A 20,247-nucleotide genomic window follows, 5' to 3' on the forward strand; every position below is an offset into this window, starting at 1 on the left:
TCAGAATCAGATTCATCTTTATTTTCCAAGTATGTCTGGTAGTTGGAGCCGCTCTAGTAGAAAAAGTGCATTGAATCAAATCAAGAAAAAAAACAATTGACTATTTCAAACCACACATTTAATCAGTTTCGATTTTAAATATAAATTATGGTGATCAATATTAGAGTTCAGTCCATGCATGACCAGTGCCAGTGCCTCATCATCTGACATAAAAATGGTTAAATGTGCACTATTTCACAGCACTTAAGAGGCCTGGATCCCGAAGCAATCAGAAAAGCGCTAATTATCCATATTTAGCCTTGAAATGGCGCATCAACTTTACTACCCATTTGAATCAACGCGAGTGGATGTTATACCTATGAAAAAATGCCTCATGTCAACAATTGGATGGACACACTGCCAATCACGTGTGTTGCTTCAGCATATGTCAGGTGAGTGCACAGAGGTCAGCGAGCAGCGCAGTGGAGGGTCTGGTGAATCCGTCAGCGAAGCCTTCCCCTTCCACCAGTACTGGCCTCCTGTTGCACATGGGACAAAGTCTGTTGCGCTCCTGAGAGGATCTCATCCAAATGATGAGGTTCCATCGCTGGCCAGAGGATATAGGCAGGGCCCCATGCATGTGCTGGCCCCGGTGAAGAATGCCCTCGCACGCTCTGTGTTTGATCTCTGAACATTCAGTCTCACTGAGAGCCAACTGCAACATAACAATGTGGTGGAAATCAGCCACATAAAAAGTGGAATACAACAGTACTGCTCATTTTATATATATTACCAACCATAATAATAACAAATTGAAAGCGTTCCTACAAGAGGGACTCGCTGTAAACATGATCACCTGTCTCATATCGCCAAAGTAAAGGTTTCCCTCTGTGAAGTCCCTGCCCAGGGAGACATTAAGTGTGACCTCTGCGTTATCGTAGTGGTAGCTGAGGTCCAGGTCTTCATTTATGTCGTATTTGACAACAAAGGCTTTGTGACTGTCCAGACAGTGCCCTCCACAATCTGGGTAGAGCAAGGAGGTGAGTGGGTGTAGGTACTGCTCACGAAGAGGTGTAACAAAGCCCTCATCAAAGCCAAGTTCATTTAGGAGGATCTAAGAAGAAAACAAGACATCCCTTTGCATGATTGAACATATTCAAGTCAGCCATTTAAGATTCAATTAGAGCTTTGACTCTTTAAAAAGGGGCATATTACTTATCATTGTTTGTATAGAAATAGTTGGGTCTCTGGAGTGGCTGCCTATCTATCAAGAGGAAAATTGAACACATCCTATCTGCTTATTTCTGAAAATGTAACCAGGAGTGTCCAATAACACCATTAAAACACACTAGATTTGTTGGTCATCACTATTTTGGGAAAAATAGGTGGGGTGGAAAAGTTGCTAAATTTAGCGACAAAGTCTCTCAATTGGCAACACTGAGTAGCCGCTGGCTTCCTTGCATGCCCTTCAAGTTCTGACCTCGGTCATCACCTTTGTGTGAGATAGAAGCTTGACCAAAACACAAGTGATTTTAACCATTGTGTGACAAAGGGTAATTAAGTGCCCTGTAATTCTTTATTCTTTATATACTTTGACAGAAGAATGTCATTCACCTTTTATGACAACACCTGGGTAAAGATTTTTTTTTTTAAATTGCATGTCTCCTTTAGGTTTGTGATGAGTAAGATTGGAGCACGCTATGTGAAATGACGTGATTGCTAAGAATAGCAATAAAAATAATAATAATAATAATTAATTTAAAAAAAAAAAAACACATTTGAGCAGGACTGCAGCCCTAAAAAGTGAATTAATCACCCCATATTTGTTCATGGTGTTGGGTCGACCTTTAGGTGCTGCAGAACGCTCAAAGTTGTCCAGCTCGTCCATCAGATCCTGGCAGAAGCTCTTGTTGAACACTGGGAAGCGATAAACCCTGGGCGCTTTAACAGAAAAGTGCAGTGATTGTAAGCTGCTCTGTGTTTCAGTGTCATGGCAACAAGCAACCAACTACATTGGAACTTCGATAAAACAGACTAATAGAGGCGGGGGTTGTCCATGATAGCCAATTGTCCAGTACATTGAAGCACTTTTTTTTTTTGTGGCCATGTGAACCCATATAACTGTACAGTACAAAATTAATGTTTTAAATTGTTTAATTTTACATTGCCTTTTTTTGTGGCCTAAAACGCCCAGTACAGTACAAAGCTATTGTAAATAATTGTTAAAAAAAACAAAAAAAAAAAAACTGTAAAATGTCTGAAAAGTTTCAAAATGTTTCCAAACTTACCGCTGGTGTGCTTTTGTGTAGATACTGGGTTATATTTTTTTTTTATATGTACATTTGTTTGATGATTTTAAACAATTAAGTGAGGAAACTGTGCAAAAATAGAAGAATTTGAGAAGGGAGCCAATACTTTTTAACAGCACTGTATATTGCGCCACAGCAACAGTAAACAACAGCGGCCAATTCTAGAATTAACAGACTTTGTCAACGGGAGTTTAAGTGACTAATGGAAACTATTTTTGGACACATTGTTTGGTCCCGACGGTCCGTTTTATCCTCTATCCGATATATCAGGGTCCATTTTATCGAGGCTCCACTGCATGTCTAATGAGATCCAGTACAAAAGGCAACCTTTACACATAATTACAAATGCATTAACGTACATTAGGTGACTATGATGTAACCCACCAGAAATCCTGTATGGTGAACCCCAGATACAGTATGTTGCGGTTCAAAGCACAGCTAGATCACTGTTGTTATTTTTTCCCCCGAGCGCACCTACTTCCTCAGGGATCATTTTTAAAATGTATTTTTCCAGCTTTAATATTCATCTAAAAACTATGCAGTAAACATAACTATAGACCTAAATGCAGTGCAGGGTCAATACTGGTCTGTATATAAAATAATGACATTTAAGCAGTCTCACTGGGTTTTCATCATCTTGGGCTCTGATTGGCTGCTGATAACTTCTCGCATTGTTGGAAAGAATACTTTTAGTTTATTTTTAAGCGCTACAATGCCCACCCCAGATGCATCCTGCATCTTCGGAGGTTTCTGGTAATGAGCCTCAGCACCAGAGGAAGATCCTGACCATTCAAGGATATGAAATACCTGGATGTGCTCGGATATGGAACTGCATACCTTACGCGTTGCTGCCATCTAGAGATATTCACAGCACACAGCTCTTCAATATTGCTCAAGATTTTCTAATATGCTTGCAATTTTTTCGTGTTCAAATACATTAACATTAGTTAAAAGATGTTTCATTACGTTAAAATGTGTTTAAAGCAGGGGTATTGAAGGGGTAAACTATTACAAAAATGTTTTTATATCGCAGATTTTCACTTATATAGTGGGTGGGTCTTGAACGTATACCCTGTGATAAATGGTGGTTCACTGTAATTTCATTGTTTACAACGTACCAGTATGTAAGGCAAACACACTACTGATGAATCAAATCAATCTGGTGGCATACAATAAAATGTACTATCGTTGCATTACATTGATGAAAATGAGCTTGTCGTACAAAATTAAATGTGAAAATGTTTGTTGAGCTCACCCGTTTCTTCTTCCAACAAATCAGAAAGACTTCTGAGTGCGACATCGCGACTTTGACAATACTCGACTATGTGCTTGAACTCAGCCGCAAGAAACGTCTCCTGACAAGAGGCGTGCAAATGTCTCAAGAGGAATGTTTATGACACATAATGGTGACATCTACAACAACAAAATACTTTACCTGCAGATGGTAGACGTGAGGATGAAGAGGCCGATATGTGTTTTTTATGACAGCAGCTCTGTCAACAGATGTCACTGCAAGACGCATTCGCCTGTCCACTTCCTGGGAAATCTAAGCCAAGAAGTAAGAATTGACATCCAAGGGCTCTTTTGTGGTTTGCACAAGTACAGTATTTATCCCTTGAAGTTTTCCCACATTTTGTCACTTAACAACCACAAAAAACATTTTATTGGGACTTCATGTCACAGACCGCAGGTGTAAAACTCAAGGCCAGATCTGGCCTGCCATCTCATTTTATGTGGCCATATGCGTCCACTTCATGTTTATTACTAAAATCTGTAGCAAAACTGCTAATTCTTCACTTTTAATAACCAAAAGCATTTTTTTTTAACAAACCCCCTTTTTAAAATAAATTCAACAAACTATTGATGCATCAATGTGTTGCGTTTATTTGTATTAATAAAATGAGGCAATTATATATTTAGATGGTTTCACCATCATAACTGCCCTGTGGGAAACAATTACAATGTGGCCCGAGACAAAAATGTGTTTGATACAGAGACCCACATGAAGTGATGCATAACTGTAATGAGGAAGGAAAATGATCAATGGCTTTATTTTAGTTTTCAAATAAAAATCTAAAAAAAAATTATCATACAGAAGTATTAAGCCCTGCTGAGTCAATACGTTGTAGAATCTACCGCTGTAATTCCAGCTACAAGTATCTTAAGGTATGTCTTTGCCAGCTTTGCACACCTCCAGTGATTTTTTTTGTCCATTCTTTTTTGGAGAGATGGAGTCACACATTTTAAGTTTTGTCATGGGATTTAGGTATGGACTTTCACTGAGCCATTCAAACACTCACAAGTGCATTGATCTTGGGTTGTTATGACTATGAAAACTTATAAATGTATATTAACCTCATCATTTTATCACATATGTATAATAAAGTGGATTACCAGTTTTGGAATCAGAAGTCAAGGAAATGTTTGTTCTACAACTGTTCAATTTGTTTTAAAAGGGTAAAAAAAAAAATCTAAAAAAAATCAACATCATTAAAATATTAAATATCCATCCATCCATCCATTCTCTACCGCTTATCCGGGTCGGGTCGCGGGGGCAGTAGCTTCAGCAGGGACGCCCAGACTTCCCTCTCCCCAGCCACTTCATCCAGCTCTTCCGGGGGGATCCCGAGGCGTTCCCAGGCCAGCCGAAGGATGTAGTCTCTCCAGCGTGTCCTGGGTCGTCCCCGGGGTCTCCTCCCGGTGGGACATGCCCGGAACACCTCACCAGGGAGGCGTCCGGGAGGCATCCGAATCAGATGCCCCAGCCACCTCATCTGGCTCCTCTCAATGCGGAGGAGCAGCGGCTCTACTCTGAGATCCTCCCGGATGACCGAGCTTCTCACCCTATCTCTAAGGGAGAGCCCGGACACCCTGCGGAGGAAACTCATTTCGGCCGCTTGTATCCGGGATCTTGTTCTTTCGGTCACGACCCACAGCTCATGACCATAGGTGAGGGTAGGAACGAAGATCGACCGGTAAATTGAGAGCTTCGCCTTTCGGCTTAGCTCTTTCTTTACCACAACGGACCGATACAAAGTCGGTGTTTTTAGTGTCGCGATGCAGACGCTGCACCGATCCGCCTGTCTATCTCCCGTTCCATTCTTCCCTCACTCGTGAACAAGACCCCAAGATACTTGAATTCCTCCACTTGGGGCAGGATCTCATCCCCGACCTGGAGATGGCATGCCACCCTTTTCCGACTGAGAACCATGGTCTCAGATTTGGAGGTGCTGATTCTCATCCCAGCCGCTTCACACTCGGCTACGAACTGCTCCAATGAGAGTTGGAGGTCACGGCTTGATGAAGCCAACAGAAACACATCATCTGCAAAAAGCAGAGATGCAATACTGAGGCCACCAAACCGGACCCCCTCTACGCCTCGGCTGCGCCTAGAAATTCTGTCCATAAAAGTTATGAACAGAATCGGCGACAAAGGGCAGCCTTGGCGGAGTCCAACCCTCACCGGGAACGAGTCCGACTTACTGCCGGATATGCGGACCAAACCTTGACTCCGGTCGTACAGGGACCGAACAGCCCGTATCAGGGGGTTCGGTACCCCATACTCCCGAAGCACTCTCCACAGGACTCCCCGAGGGACACGGTTGAACGCCTTCTCCAAGTCCACAAAACACATGTAGACTGGTTGGGCGAACTCCCATGCCCCCTCGAGGACCCTGCCAAGAGTGTGGCGTTGGTCCATTGTTCCACAGCCAGGACGAAAACCACACTGCTCCTCCTGAATCTGTGATTCGACTTCCCGACGGACCCACCTCTCCAGCACCCCTGAATAGACCTTACCAGGGAGGCTGAGCAGTGTGATCCCCCTGTAGTTGGAACACACCCTCCGGTCCCCCTTCTTAAAAAGGGGGACCACCACCCCAGTCTGCCAATCCAGAGGCACTATCCCCGATGTCCACGCGATGTTGCAGAGGCGTGTCAACCAGGACAGCCCCACAACATCCAGAGCCTTTAGGAACTCCGGGCGAATCTCATCCACCCCCGGGGCCCTGCCACCGAGGAGCTTTTTAACTACCTCGGTGACCTCAAACCCAGAGATAGGAGAGCCCGCCTCAGAGAACCCACACTCTGCTTCCCCATGGGAAGGCGTGTCGGTGGAATTGAGGAGGTCTTTGAAGTATTCTCCCCACCGACTCACAACGTCCCGAGTCGAGGTCAGCAGCGCCCCATCCCCACTATACACAGTGTTGGTGGTGCACTGCTTTCCTCTCCTGAGACGTCGGATGGTGGACCAGAATTTCCTCGAAGCCGTCCGGAAGTCTTTCTCCATGGCCTCAACGAACTCCTCCCGTGCCCGGGTTTTTGCTTCAGCGACCACCAGAGCTGCATTCCTCTTGGCCAGCCGGTACCCATCAGCTGCCTCAGGAGTCCCACAGGCCAAAAAGGCCCGATAGGACTCCTTCTTCAGCTTGACGTCATCCACACCAACGGGTTCGGGGATTGCCGCCACGACAGGCACCGACCACCTTACGGCCACAGCTCCGGTCGGTCGCCTCAGCAATGGAGGCGCGGAACATGGTCCACTCGGACTCGATGTCCCCCGCCTCCCCCGGAACATGAGCAAAGTTCTGTCGGAGGTGGGAGTTGAAACTCCTTCTGACAGGGGATTCTGCCAGACGTTCCCAGCGGACCCTCACAATACGTTTGGGCCTGCCACGTCGGACCGGCATCTTCCCCCACCATCGGAGCCAACTCACCACCAGGTGGTGATCAGTTGACAGCTCCGTCCCTCTCTTCACCCGAGTGTCCAAGACATGCGGCTGCAAGTCCGATGACACGACCACAAAGTCGATCATCAAACTGCGACCTATGGTGTTCTGGTGCCAAGTGCATGTGTGGACACATTTATGCTTGAACATTGTGTTCGTTATGGACAATCTGTGACAAGCACAGAAGTCCAATAACAGAACACCGCTTGGGTTCTGATCGGGAGGGCCGTTCCTCCTAATCGCGCCCTTCCAGGTCTCACTGTCATTGCCCACGTGAGCATTGAAGTCCCCCAACAGAACAATGGAGTCCCCAGCGGGAGCGCTCTCCAGCACCCCCTCCAAGGACTCCAAAAAGGGTGGGTACTCTGAACTGCTGTTTGGTGCATAGGCACAAACAACAGTCAGGACCCGTCCCCCCACCCGAAGGCGGAGGGAGGCTACCCTCTCGTCCACAGGGCCCCAACGTACAGGCGCCGAGCCGGGGGGCAATAAGTACACCCACACCTGCTCGGCGCCTCTCACCATGGGCAACTCCAGAGTGGAAGAGAGTCCAACCCCTCTCGAGAGGACTGGTACCAGAGCCCAAGGTGTGTGTGGAGGCGAGTCCGACTATATCGAGTCGGAACTTCTCGACCTCACATACCAGCTCGGGCTCCTTCCCTGCCAGACACATTCCACGTCCCTAGAGCCAGCTTCTGTAGCCGGGGATCGGATCGCCAAGGTCCCCGCCTTCGGCCACCGCCCAGCTCACACTGCACCCGACCCCTATAGCCCCTCCCACAGGTGGTGAGCCCCTGGGAAGGGGGACCCAAGTTACCCTTTCGGGCTGTGCCCGGCCGGGCCCCATGGGTGCAGGCCCGGCTACCAGGCGCTCGCCTTCAAGCCCCACCACCAGGCCTGGCTCCAGTGGGGGACCCGGTGGCCCGCGTCCGGGGAAGGGAAAACGAAGTCCATTGTTTGTCGTCATCATTAGGGGTCTTTGAGCCGTGCTTTGTCTGGTCCCTCACCTAGGACCCGTTTGTCATGGGTGACCCTGCAAGGGGCATACAGCCCCAGACAACTTAGCTCCTAGGATCACTGGGACACACAAACCCCTCCACCACGACAAGGTGACGGCTCAAGGAGGGGAATATATTAAATATATTAATATTAAATATTAAATATCATTAAATATTAAAATATTTTCGGATGATGCATTGAACGGCGTTCCGTGAGATATTCAAAGCTTGGGACATGTACTTAAAGACAAGTAATGTATTTTTTATTTGTTTTTGTCAAACCTCATTGTGTTTTAAACTTGTCCACAACCTTTTATCCCGGACCTGTTTGTTGATGACGATGATTACTCCGGCTTCATGGTTCTGATTGTTACCTAACAATCCCAACTAGTTGCAGTAATATCACGTCTCAACGCACTTGCCTTGTTCAGGATATCCCCAAATTGTTGCTCCGTAACGCAGCCAAGCCTCTTCAGTTGCTAAAATAGACGTGTCAGATAGGTTAGTGGGGTTCAAAAGTGCAATCAAAACAAGCAACTCTGAACTCAACTCACAGCTTCATGGTCTCGTCTGAACTGCTCCTCTGTCACAAAGCGAACGTGAAGCTTGTAGTCCTCGAGGAAAATGTTGTCCGTCGTGAAGCAGCTGCAGATATAAAACTGCGGCTTGCTTTTCCCCTCGTTTGTCATTGTGGGCTGGTCAGTATGAAAGAGCTGACTACAACTTGAAAAATATCAACACACAAGAACTGACACGCGACAACTTCCTTGTTAGCTCTTATTTGCAAATTATCACAACAACCACTTCCGGTTCACAAGCAAATGCGTGATAAATGCGACAATAACAATGAAAATATATTTTTTTTAACTTAATATGATTTATGTGGCATTCTGGAAGTATATTAACGTTCAAAACCAAAATCACTGATCTATTTTAAAACATGTTGGGTGTCAAATAATTCATGCGAGTGACTCTGTGGCGACCCCTGATGTGAAAAGCCCAAAGTCACAAAAACAACAATACTACGTACTGTATGTGCACATCATGTGTAACTTTATTTTTGTGATGGCACTATTACTACAAAAATAAATAGATTTTTTTTATTTCAGTTCTGTATGGAGTCTAGACCAACTCAAGCACATTTATTATATCCATCCATCCATCCATCCATCTTCTTCTGCTTATCCGAGGTCGGGTCGCGGGGGCAGTAGCTTTAGCAGGGAGGCCCAGATTTCCCTCTCGCGAGCTACTTCCACCAGCACTTCCGCGGGGATCCCGAGGCATTCCCAGGCCAGCCGGGAGACGTAGTCTCTCCAGCGTGTCCTGGGTCGTCCCCGGGGTCTCTTCCCGGTGGGACGTGCCCGGAATATCTCACCAAGGAGGTGTCTGGGAGGCATCCTAATCAGATGCCCGAGCCACCTCATCTGGGTCCTCCAATGTGGAGGAGCAGCGGCTCTACTCTGAGCTCCTCCCGGATGACCGAGCTTCCGACTGAGGACCATGGTCTCAGATTTGGAGGAGCTGATTTTCATCCCCAGCTGCTTCATACACTGGTGCGAAATGGACCGCCAACAGAACCACATCATCTGCAAAAAGCAGAGATGCAATACTGAGGCCACCAAACCGGACCCCCTCGACGCCTCGGCTCCTCCTAGAAATTCTGTTAATAAAGGTTATGAACAGAACCGGTGACAAAGGGCGGCCTTGGCGGAGTCCAACCATCACCAAAAACGAGTCTGACTTACTGCCGGCAATGCGGACCAAACTCTGACACCGGTCGTACAGGGACCAAACAACCTGTATCAGGGGGTACGGTACCCCATACTCCCGAAGCACCCCCCACAGGATTCCACGAGGGACACGGTCGAACGCCTTCTCCAAGTCCACAAAACACATGTAAACACTGGTTGGGCGAACTCCCATGCACCCTCGAGGACCCTGAGTGAAGAGCTGGTCCACTGTTCCACGGCCAGGACAAAAACCACACTTCTCCTCCTGAATCCGAGATTCGACTTCCCGACGGACCCTCCTCTCCAGCACCCCTGAATAGACCTTACCAGGGAGGCTGAGGAGTGTGATCGCCCTGTAGTTGGAACACACCATCCTTGGATCGGCTCAACCATTTCTCATACTGTACATTAAATTAAGTTTCGTTTCTGTTCCAGTGATGAAAAAACGGAAACATCCAACCACATTTACTAGCCACTGATTTTAAACTGAAATCAAATCAAATAATACAGCTGTTGTAGGCCAATGTTTTAAGGCACAATAGACCCCCGCCCACTTTATGAGCCAAAAATAACATCTATTAAATAACCTTTACATATGAAATGAGATGTTTTTACATATGACAAACGTATACGTCATTATTTTTCTGCAGTGTTTACCACTGGGCGGCACGGTGGACGACTGGTTAGCACATCCACCTCACAGTTCTGAGGACCCGGGTTCAAATCCCGGCTCGGCCTGTGTGGAGTTAGCATATTCTCCCCGTGCCTACGTGGGTTTTCTCCGGGCACTCCGGTTTCCTCCCACATTCCAAAAACATGCGTGGTGGGTCGATCGAAGAGTGTTTGTTTCTCTGTGCCCTGCGATTGGCTGGCGACCGGTTCAGGGTGAAGACCGAAGATAGCTGGCAGCAGCAGCAAATAGCAGTCGTGACAGCTCCGTGTGCGTTTTCAAAACACGTTTTGAGTGCGAGACAGTTGGTGGCGATAATGATCCTCTGTGTTGCTTTTCATCATTATAATGAAAGAAAGAAGAAGACGACGCTCCTCCCGTAGCATGCTGAAACATTAGCTTAAAATGCTTCTGGATGTATTCTGACGTTTATTTTTTGTCCTATTATTAATCAGGTCATTGGAAAAAAAATGTTGAGCGTGGACTCTTTGCAAGTAGCAGAAGAGGAAGTGATCGACTCCAGCTCGAATAAACTCGGTGACATTTACACTTTTGTGGCCGAGGGATGCTTCCCGCAGACGATGAATCCCTTAAGGAAGAAGAACCTCAAAAGATACGCACAGAAATTCATCATCGACGGTAAGACTTGCTTTAAAACATTATACACTACCGATTTGCCGAAATCTGTGTATAGATTCCCCCCATGTCAAACACGCGTCAAGATCGACGAGCTTCCGTTTCCTAAACATGTTTATTTGAAATCATCGTGGCTTTCTGTGTCATAAATACTATGCAATGCATATAATAATAATAACAATTATTATTAATATTATTATTGTTGTTGCTGTTGTTATTATTACTATTTAGGAATTTATTAAAAATGTTTGAAATGGCCACTTCCGCTGAGTGAGTGCCATGGATAAAACATTTTTAACTCTAAAAGTTGATCATCTTATTTAAGTTTTTTTTTTAGTTTGTCAGAAAAGTGCATGCCAAACTTAAACATTGATCCTAAGTTCGCAGTGATTTTTTACTAGCCGACACCCCGGCAAACAAGAAAACATTCAATACATTTAATGTGATAGTCTCTTTTCACTGTAAGAGCATTAACTTTTTCTTTCACAAATTTTTCACATTTATGTAATTTAAAATCGTTAATAAGAACCATTCCTGGCTGCACCCACTAAATTACAATTTGTCTCTGTATTTTAAGACGGCAAGCTCTATTATGTGGGGCCAAAGAAAGAAGAAAAGAGAGAGGTGGTCATTGAGGCTGACAGGAAGAGGCAGATTTTTCTCGACTGCCACTTTAATGACATCGGACATCATTTGGGTCAGAAGAAGACTGTCCATAGAATTCAAAGCAAGTACTACTGGCTGGGCATCATCAAGGATGTGGTGGACTGGGTACTGTTGTTATGTGCTTATTACTTTTTTTTTTTTTTACGTCAGTGGACTGTAGCAAAAAAATTATAATGCCTAACCTGTCTGATTTGATTTTTCAGATTAAAGTATGTGAGACATGTCAGCATGCAGAGAGGAATAAAAATCTGGCGAGGACAGTCCGACCTATCAAAGTTGATGCACCATGGGATATAGTTGGAATTGACATCATAGGTTTTTGCCTAATTTTCTTTTTTTTTTTAAATAATCATATTTTGTGGGACTGGTTCCAGATTTGAGACATTCTCTGCTTTTCTTTTTGTGTTCCACAGGGCCTTTCCCAGAGACCCAGCAATGCAACACACATGCTGCAGTTCTTATTGATTACTTTAGTAAATGGCCCGAGGCGTTTCCAGTGCAAAAGACGGATGCTGTCTCTGTAGCGAGATGTATTTCCAAATGCATGTCCAGGTAAAAGCACACATTCTGATCACTTGAAATGAGAGAGAACATAGGCTTTTGTCAACAAGAGTAAAGTTTAGTTCTCCAGTTGGTACTGGATATCTCAATAATTTTAAAGGTCAGAGGACAAAGATGTTAACATTTTTCTTGATAACTCTAGAACCCCTTTACAAACCACATCTGCCATTTCGAAATGATTATATAGCAGATATACAGCAGTTAAATCGATAAATATGATTCAGAATGCTCCTGCTTTTTGCATCTAGTGCCTTCCGGTCTTCGGCTCGATCTGGCGCTGTGACGTAACACGAGCCAAACAGCCTGTTCATTCGTAGTTGTGTGCTATTGTTCCCGTCCTTGTATATTTGTTGTCATATGACTTAGCGATTTCACGATGGTTTATTGTGTGGCATTTGTTTGTACAAATGGTTCGGGCAGTGGCAAGAGTTTCTTTGGCTTTCCAAGTGCAAAAGGAATACGTGACCAGTGGACAGGGGAAGAAACGTGGTCAGCTATGGGTGCATAGCAAGCATTCAAAACTCTGTGCTGATCACTTCGAACCGGCGTGCTTTGAGAAAGATTTAGCAGAAAGCATTGGATACACAGGTGTAGTTAGGCAGAGGCTGAAACCAGCTGCAGTGCCAACTATTTTTCCTATGGGCATCGGGACCTCAACCGCCAGCAAGAGAACTAAATCTCGCAGCCGCCACAGTGCAGCGGCGAAGTGGCGCAGACAAGAGCTGAGGATTTCCTTGTATATACCTACAACTCTATTATGGTTATTATGCACTGGGCAGTAGGAAAAAAAGACCCATGCAGTACTTTTAACTACTGTCGTCTGTACTTTTGCCAATATGAGAAGCCAGCAGACACTGCAAAGACTTTCTCTGCGGTGTGTTATAAAGCGAGGGGCACACAATATATAGGAATACTGCATATGATGTCAAAGCTAGTGCTGTGTCATTGAAACATATATGAATATATAATACGTACAGTCGGGCTCAGAAATATTGGCACCCTTGGGTTGCCATTATTTCTAGCCACGACTGTATAAAGACATACTGTCACATCGACCCAGTGGCCACTCTCTTTTTCTGTTGTACAGCTGCGACTTGGCTGCTCGTCGTCGTCACTGTCAGGTTCCGACCTGATCAGCTCAAACGTACGGTTTGACGATGCCAAGTTCAATTGGGTGCTCCTGTACGTCGAAATTGCGGTGGATAGAGTAACCGCACCCCGGTGTCTTGAGCTTCGGATATGTTCGGGGAGTAATCAATACGCGTAATAAAAACCAAATTTTTAGCTAAACTACAGTTGACAACTTTTTGGAAGTGACGTGCATGTACTACATAATATATAAACAATTCACATGAATTTTAACTGATCCCATAACGTCTTTGTCCTCTGACCTTTAAGTTGCCTGAATGGACTAAAGTGTTTATTTGTTCACCCTAATTGCAAGCCATGACCCTTCATCCAACATCATTGATAAACGAAGAAAGAAAATCTCTCAGACACACTCCAAAATATTGTTGAAAGTCCAAAATATTGGAACAGCTGCAAATTCTTAAACTCTTGTAGCTGAATAATCAGGTGTCATTTGCCCATGTAATTGCTGCCCTGAACCTCCACAAAGTTGTGTGTTTAAAGACCCTTTAAGTGTGTTCAGAGATTTGTTTCTAAATACTGTACATTGTACTTGTTTGAAGATAATTGCTCAAGACGTGCAAGACTGAGAACTGGGTTGTGCTTACTTAGCCTATTAGCCCGCAAGTTAGCTGGTGGCTACCATCTATCATGGTAAACTTAATAAACATATTTGATTGACAGTTGAGAGGATTGTGGTTTTAGCGCATTTGGCAGACATGCCCACAGCGTCTTGAGTGCTGAAAGAAAAGTTAGATTTATCATGAGTTTTTTGCTTCATTTTTCATTTATTTTTATTTTATACACATGGACAAAGTTGTTGGTACCCCTCTGTTAAACAAAGAAAACCCACAGTGGTGACAGAAAAACCTTCAATCTGACAAAAGTAGAGAGTTCTTACGCAGTATGTAAAGTATAGAATTTGATTTCATAAGTTTCCAGGTCTAGGAAAGTATGGAAAATGGAAACTATTGTATGGAAAATATATACAGCTGGCGGCATGGTGGACGACTGGTTAGAGCATCAGCCTCACAGTTCTGAGGACGGGGGTTCAATCCCCGGCCCCGCCTGTGTGGAGTTTGCATGTTCTCCCCGTGCCTGCGTGGGTTTTCTCCGGGCACTCCGGTTTCCTCCCACATCCCAAAAACATGCATGAATTGGCGACTCTAAATTGCTCGTAGGTGTGAATGTGAGTGCGAATGGTTGTTTGTTTGTTTGTATGTGCCCTGCGATTGGCCGGCAACCAGTTCAGGGTGTACCCCGCCTCCTGCCTGATGATAGCTGGGACAGGCTCCAGCATTCCCGCGACCCTTGTGAGGATAAGCGGCTCAGAAAATGGATGGATGGATGGATGTAGTGATTGCTTCAAAAGGTTGTGCAGAAACATATTAAGTTAAGGCTTGTTTCATGAGTTTCATTTTTAAAATCATTCTGTTGAACCACAATCCAAAAGCTATGCCTGATTTTCATTGTCTAATTTTCATCAGATTTTTATTCATTACTTTTGTCTGATTCAAGTTATTTCTGTGACCATTGTAGGGTTTTCATTAACAAAGGGGTAGCAACAATTTTGTCCATGTGTGTACTTGGCAAATTTTATTTTGGTTTTTTTTTTTAATTAAAAATGTTTTAAAAAATTCTGTTATGTCAAATTTATGACATTTTCATTTAAACTTTAGAGGGACTTTAAGGTCCTTAAAATCTTAACATAAAATCAAGAAAAAACAAAACTTAGAAATGTATTACTTTTAAAATTATGCTTTTATCCCGTTTTCAGGTTTGGTGCCCCTAAAACAGTTGTGTGCACACAGAGCGCAGACTTCTGTGATGAGGTGAGATGTAAGTCCAAAATGAATCAAGCAAGCTGATCAATCAGAGGATGACAAAGTTTGGAACTTTGGTGGGTCAGTGTGTTGTGGATTCTTTTTGGCAGGTTACAAATCTGCTGAGCAACAGATGGGGCATCGTGCAGAAAGTCTCTCCTCTGGCCCAACCCCAGCTTAACCCGTTACACGACTGCACCAGTCCGTTGCTGAAAGAGGCCATTAGGCAGATGGTGACGGAAAAGCAGGCAGACTGGGATGACTTCCTGGACCCTCTGCTGTTTCTCTTTAGAACATCCATAAACCCCACAACTAAGTTCACTCCTTATTCTCTCATGTTTAACCGGAAAGCTAACACTATAAACCAGGTAAGACTGGGCACAAGCTATTTCTAACAAGGCAGTTGGTTTCCTGTTCTCTAAATTCTCTTTGCTTTCATATAGGCTACATTTGGTCCACTTGGATATGATGATGAGCAGGATGTGTATTCTGTCAAAGAGAAGGCTTCTACATACATGACTATAATGCAGGAACAGCAGAACACTGTTAAGCAACTGGTAATTGATTATCTTATCTTAAGTGGAATAGGGTCATTATTGCTCATTTTGAGTATGGCTTGAAATGCTGATTTTCTGATGTGATTCTTTGCTATTTAAATTATTTACAAAAGTAAATCAGGTTACAAGACCAAGTCAGTAGAAATAGTTCCTTTTTCCTTGCGTTTTTCAATTTTTATGCAAAGACAACAAATGTAAGGTTCCAGAACCACGTTGCCACACAAATGACCAAAACGTTCAAATATCTGTTGCTTAATGGGTTCTGAAACCACGACTATTGATGCCGTTCTTAAACCCTTATTTTAAATACACACTGTGTAATTCTCTTTGTTTAGTTTGACATAAACGTCAACTGGGAGTGGCATTAAACGGCTTGAACCTTCTTGTTTGATCAATTGAGTGAATCATGTATGTGTGTGTATTACACCACAGTTTCTTTCCATTGCAGCCAAGATAATTGAGCTTGTGCTAGTCTAGTGAATGAATTTAAGATGACAGTAAAAAGTTGAATAGATTTAGAAAAAAATATATACTATGTTTCTGGATTATTTCAATGACATTGTTTATTTTCCTTCACGTGTTTTGTCTCTGAATGTGTGTCCTCTTTTCAGGTGATAGCCAACATGAAAGCAGCCTATAAACAGGAGAAGAGTGTAAAAAGAAAGGCACACAGCAACCCCTCAATGACTTTGAAAACATCTGAGCCACTGTTTTGTGCTGGAGATCCCCATTCCTCGAAAAAACTGAAAGAAGAGGGTTTATATTTGTCTTTCCCTGTGGAGACGGTGCTGACTACAGAGCAAAGCAGCTCTGAAGTTATAAAAACTGAATTGACCTATCACTTTGCTGAATCTGATGTACATTGAGGATTTAGGACTCTCTGGAATGTCCACCTCACAAGGAGGAGACCTCATTTCAGCTTTTTAAGGTTATGGATGGAAAAGGGTATCTAGATTGTGTTAAATTGAACAGTTCGGTTTACCACTCACGAAGAAGTGGCTCTAATAATGATCAAGCTTAATTGTGCTTCTTCGCCTGGAAACCAGATCAAATACAGTATTTCCCCAGAAAATATTAAATTATTTCAGTCCACTTTTGTCTTTGGTAGTATTTTGTTGTTAAAGGAACCAGTTATTGGTGAGAACTTTAGCACTTATTCCATAGTTCTGCACTTTAAAAATTATGTTTGCAAGCCCCCTCTCCCTCTCCCCCAAAATGGATTTAGTAGTAATTTTAGGCTCATTTTTCTGATGAAATATTTGATTTTCAGCCACATTTTGGACACGTCAGCCTGTCAAGCCTGATGTAACGAGCAGTGGTGTAATTTTTGCCGATATTGTAAGTCTGGATGTTTTATTTTTTTGACGATAATGAGTGAAAATAGTGATAGTTAAACATGTTAGAAGGATTGTTGTTTGAAAAAAAAACAACAGTTGAAATGCCTGCTTGCGGAAAGAAGACAGCCAGGTCCTCCCACATGAAGTAATTCTTGCAGATTAATATCCGTATATGTCAGATACATTTTGTATTTATAGCACCACAAATGTCTCTTAAGATGTTTCAAAAGAGTTCCTATGGCTTACAAAGGTGTTTCCATAGGTTGCATTGAGTGACAGACTTTGGCTGGCTGTCATGATAGGCTCTGATGGCCAAAAGCGTTACGTCGCGTAATGTCCCAAAACTGACCGATCTTCACTAAAAGATATGTGAACATCCCTATTTATGCCCAATTACACCTCTGAAACTATCAGAGCAATCTGTCTGGTATTTATGATTTTATGGACCAAAGCATAATCCTGCTTATAGACGATCATTTGAGAAAAAGGAACACGCGTAGCATCCATAAAATCCCAAATATTGGGCCCATCGTTGTAATATTTTTTTTGGAGGTTGAATGTGCCATGAGTAAAGATGTCCTTGTAAATTTTGGTGATGATTGGTGACAGTTTTGGGACATTAAGCCACGTGCATGAGGTTTGTAAGAATGTGGCACTCGCCCGCTGTGTTTGTATCATTTTTTATCAATGACACCCTAATAAATCAGCAATTTTTTTCAGCATATTAGCGATTGAACATAATTTTGGGATGCTAGCTGTAGTTCATATGATAATACAATGATATATGACAGCAATAAGATATAATGCCAACTTGCACAAAGCGGTGTTAACTCAAGCAAGCTATAATTATTATTTTTTTATTTCCTGAAAAGTTGTCATTTTGGAGGTGATGGGGTTCCACCCAACAGCTACGATATATAAAACAAGTTAATACTCCAACTTTATAGTATATAGTATTCCTTTGTCCACACCGTTGTTGTTTTTTTTGTAGATGGGGCGATTCCACCCGACAGCGACAATATATTAAATACAGAGGTGGATAGTAACGCGCTACATTTACTCATTTACATTGACTTGAGTTTTAATACTGCATACTTTTTACTTTTACTCGTGTTTTTGTTAAGAAGAAATGGTACTTTTACTCCGTTACAATGATCTAAATGGTGCTCGCTGCTTTTATTGAACAATTATTGCTTATTTATCAACTATTTTGTGCGCGACTTCGACGTTAACGCATTGGGCGCTGTTTGCGCCTACCCAATTTAAGCGCAAGTGACGTTTAAGTCTGGTGACGTTTAAATCTAGTTCACCAATTAAGCGCGAGTGACGTTTAAGTCTGGTGACATTTAAATCTAGTTCACCAATCAAACGACACAAGAAAGTCACATGACCTCACACAACGTCTTCTATTGGGCTGCCCGGGCATAGGTATTAACACTAGATAAGCCAGCCCGGCTAATCAACGTACCTACGTGGCGACCATGTTGCCTCGTGTTTACATTTAAACAAAGAAAAACAACAGCTTTTATGTATTGTAGTATTTGTCTGCCCGAATGTGGATATTTCAGACCACTTATAACTTGAGAAAACACCTTGCGGTAAATAGCAGAGGTTTTGTTGTTGTTTTGGCTGTGCATATTAGCCCACATTACCCCTATTTTATCACAACTGTAAAACATGCATCTGTTGGGGTACTGCAAATCTCGCTCACACTGTACACATGCACACACATGCACAGTAATATCAGAACTTGCACATTCATTTTATTTTTTTATTTTTATTTTATTGATGTTAATGCTGTGATTAAAAATAGAAGTTACTCACCATTTACTCAGTACTTGGATAGTTTTTTCACGGTGTACTTTTACCCTTAAATACTTTTTTGGAGGACTACTTTTACTTGAGTCACATTATTGTCAAGTAACAGTACTCCTACTTGAGTGCAATATTTGGCTACTCTAACCACCTCTGATAAAATATGACTAATTCCTGCCACTTTTTAGTATAGTACATTTCTTTTACCACACTGGCTATGCAGTGAATTGTGTCTCCACTACTGCACTGACGTCATACCAAGACATGGGCAGCCTGTCGATTTTGGTGATGAAAAGGGGGTGTTCCAAAGGCAATTAGTTATTTACCAATTGCCCTAAAATTTATTGATATTATTGGAAATGGCTGGTAACTTCATTTACTTGAGCAATAAATAAAAAATAATAAAAAAGTACATAATATCAATTAGTTTGTGAAATATGGACCATTAAGACCCATCATTCCTTTAAGAGTGGGCTTTTAACATGAACCCTCATCAGTTTTATAGTTGAACTTGAATCAGAATCAGAATCATCTTTATTTGCCAAGTATGTCCAAAACACACAAGGAATTTGTCTCCGGTAGTTGGAGCCGCTCTAGTACAACAGACAGTCAATTTACAGAACACTTTGGAGACATAAAGACATTGACAAAAAACAATTGTGCAAAAAGATGCAGAGTCCTCTAGCACTTAGAGCAGTTCGAATGACTAATATTGCAATAGTCCGGTGCAATGACCATTGTGCAAAGGGAGCTGAGATTGTATGCGGTTTAAAGTGACGAGTAGTGCGATAATCTGGGACAATGTTGGTTGTGCAAATGTTACAGATACTCCTCAATCAGTGTGCAAATGGAGCAGATGCTACTCTGGCATGAGTGGCCAGTATATGCAAATAGTGCAGCATGGCGAGACAACTACAGTGAGTGCACGAGTAATACATAATTGGCCCCACAGAAATGTGACAACGAACTCAAGTCAAAAAATTGCCAGCTTGTTGTAATGGAATTATAGGTTAGGTGTTTAAGAAATTGATCGCAAGAGGGAAGAAGCTGTTGGAATGTCTACTAGCTAATATTAAGGTTTTCCAAATTTACCCCAAACCACAATGCGCTACGCCAAGTGCCTGCTTAACAATCAATAAAATAGTTGGTAGTTAATTGGCTGTATACAGTAGTATAATCCTACTATCTGTACTATAGTCTGAAATGCGCAGTGTATGTCAAAATACGTAGAAGCATTATAAAAGGCTTTCATGACGAAGTAATTGAACGCATCGGTGACGTTGTCTTTAAGAGCCGTGACTTGTGACTCGT

At 43.0% G+C, this 20,247-nt stretch overlaps 2 protein-coding genes across 6 annotated transcripts; one reads left to right on the forward strand and one right to left on the reverse strand.

The window, feature by feature from the left end:
• Positions 1-10,445, reverse strand: ogfod2 (2-oxoglutarate and iron-dependent oxygenase domain containing 2). 3 transcript variants are annotated; one of them, XM_061766731.1, is made up of 7 exons: positions 8,568-10,445; positions 8,436-8,492; positions 3,724-3,834; positions 3,544-3,643; positions 1,825-1,920; positions 836-1,002; positions 1-694 (listed from the first exon to the last, which is right to left on the reverse strand). In XM_061766731.1, exons 1-7 carry the CDS (start codon positions 8,700-8,702, stop codon positions 428-430), a joined length of 933 nt encoding a protein of 310 aa, XP_061622715.1. In that variant the 5' UTR covers positions 8,703-10,445; the 3' UTR covers positions 1-427. The 3 variants fall into 3 exon arrangements, with proteins under 3 accessions (XP_061622715.1, XP_061622714.1, XP_061622716.1); XM_061766730.1 differs by having other exon boundaries at positions 836-1,093; positions 1,796-1,920; XM_061766732.1 differs by lacking the exons at positions 3,544-3,643; positions 8,436-8,492; positions 8,568-10,445 and having other exon boundaries at positions 836-1,093; positions 1,796-1,920; positions 3,724-3,836.
• Positions 10,446-10,706: 261 nt separating this feature from the next.
• On the forward strand, positions 10,707-17,845 carry zgc:113436 (uncharacterized protein LOC503528 homolog). 3 transcript variants are annotated; one of them, XM_061766727.1, is made up of 8 exons: positions 10,730-11,052; positions 11,627-11,820; positions 11,919-12,030; positions 12,129-12,267; positions 15,182-15,236; positions 15,314-15,595; positions 15,671-15,784; positions 16,396-17,845. In XM_061766727.1, exons 1-8 carry the CDS (start codon positions 10,884-10,886, stop codon positions 16,648-16,650), a joined length of 1,320 nt encoding a protein of 439 aa, XP_061622711.1. In that variant the 5' UTR covers positions 10,730-10,883; the 3' UTR covers positions 16,651-17,845. The 3 variants fall into 3 exon arrangements, with proteins under 3 accessions (XP_061622713.1, XP_061622711.1, XP_061622712.1); XM_061766728.1 differs by having other exon boundaries at positions 15,338-15,595; positions 16,396-16,876; XM_061766729.1 differs by lacking the exon at positions 15,671-15,784 and having other exon boundaries at positions 10,707-11,052.
• Positions 17,846-20,247: the final 2,402 nt, after the last annotated feature.

Source organism: Phyllopteryx taeniolatus, chromosome 3 (genome assembly GCF_024500385.1).
Source record: "Phyllopteryx taeniolatus isolate TA_2022b chromosome 3, UOR_Ptae_1.2, whole genome shotgun sequence".
NCBI lineage: Eukaryota > Metazoa > Chordata > Actinopteri > Syngnathiformes > Syngnathidae > Phyllopteryx > Phyllopteryx taeniolatus.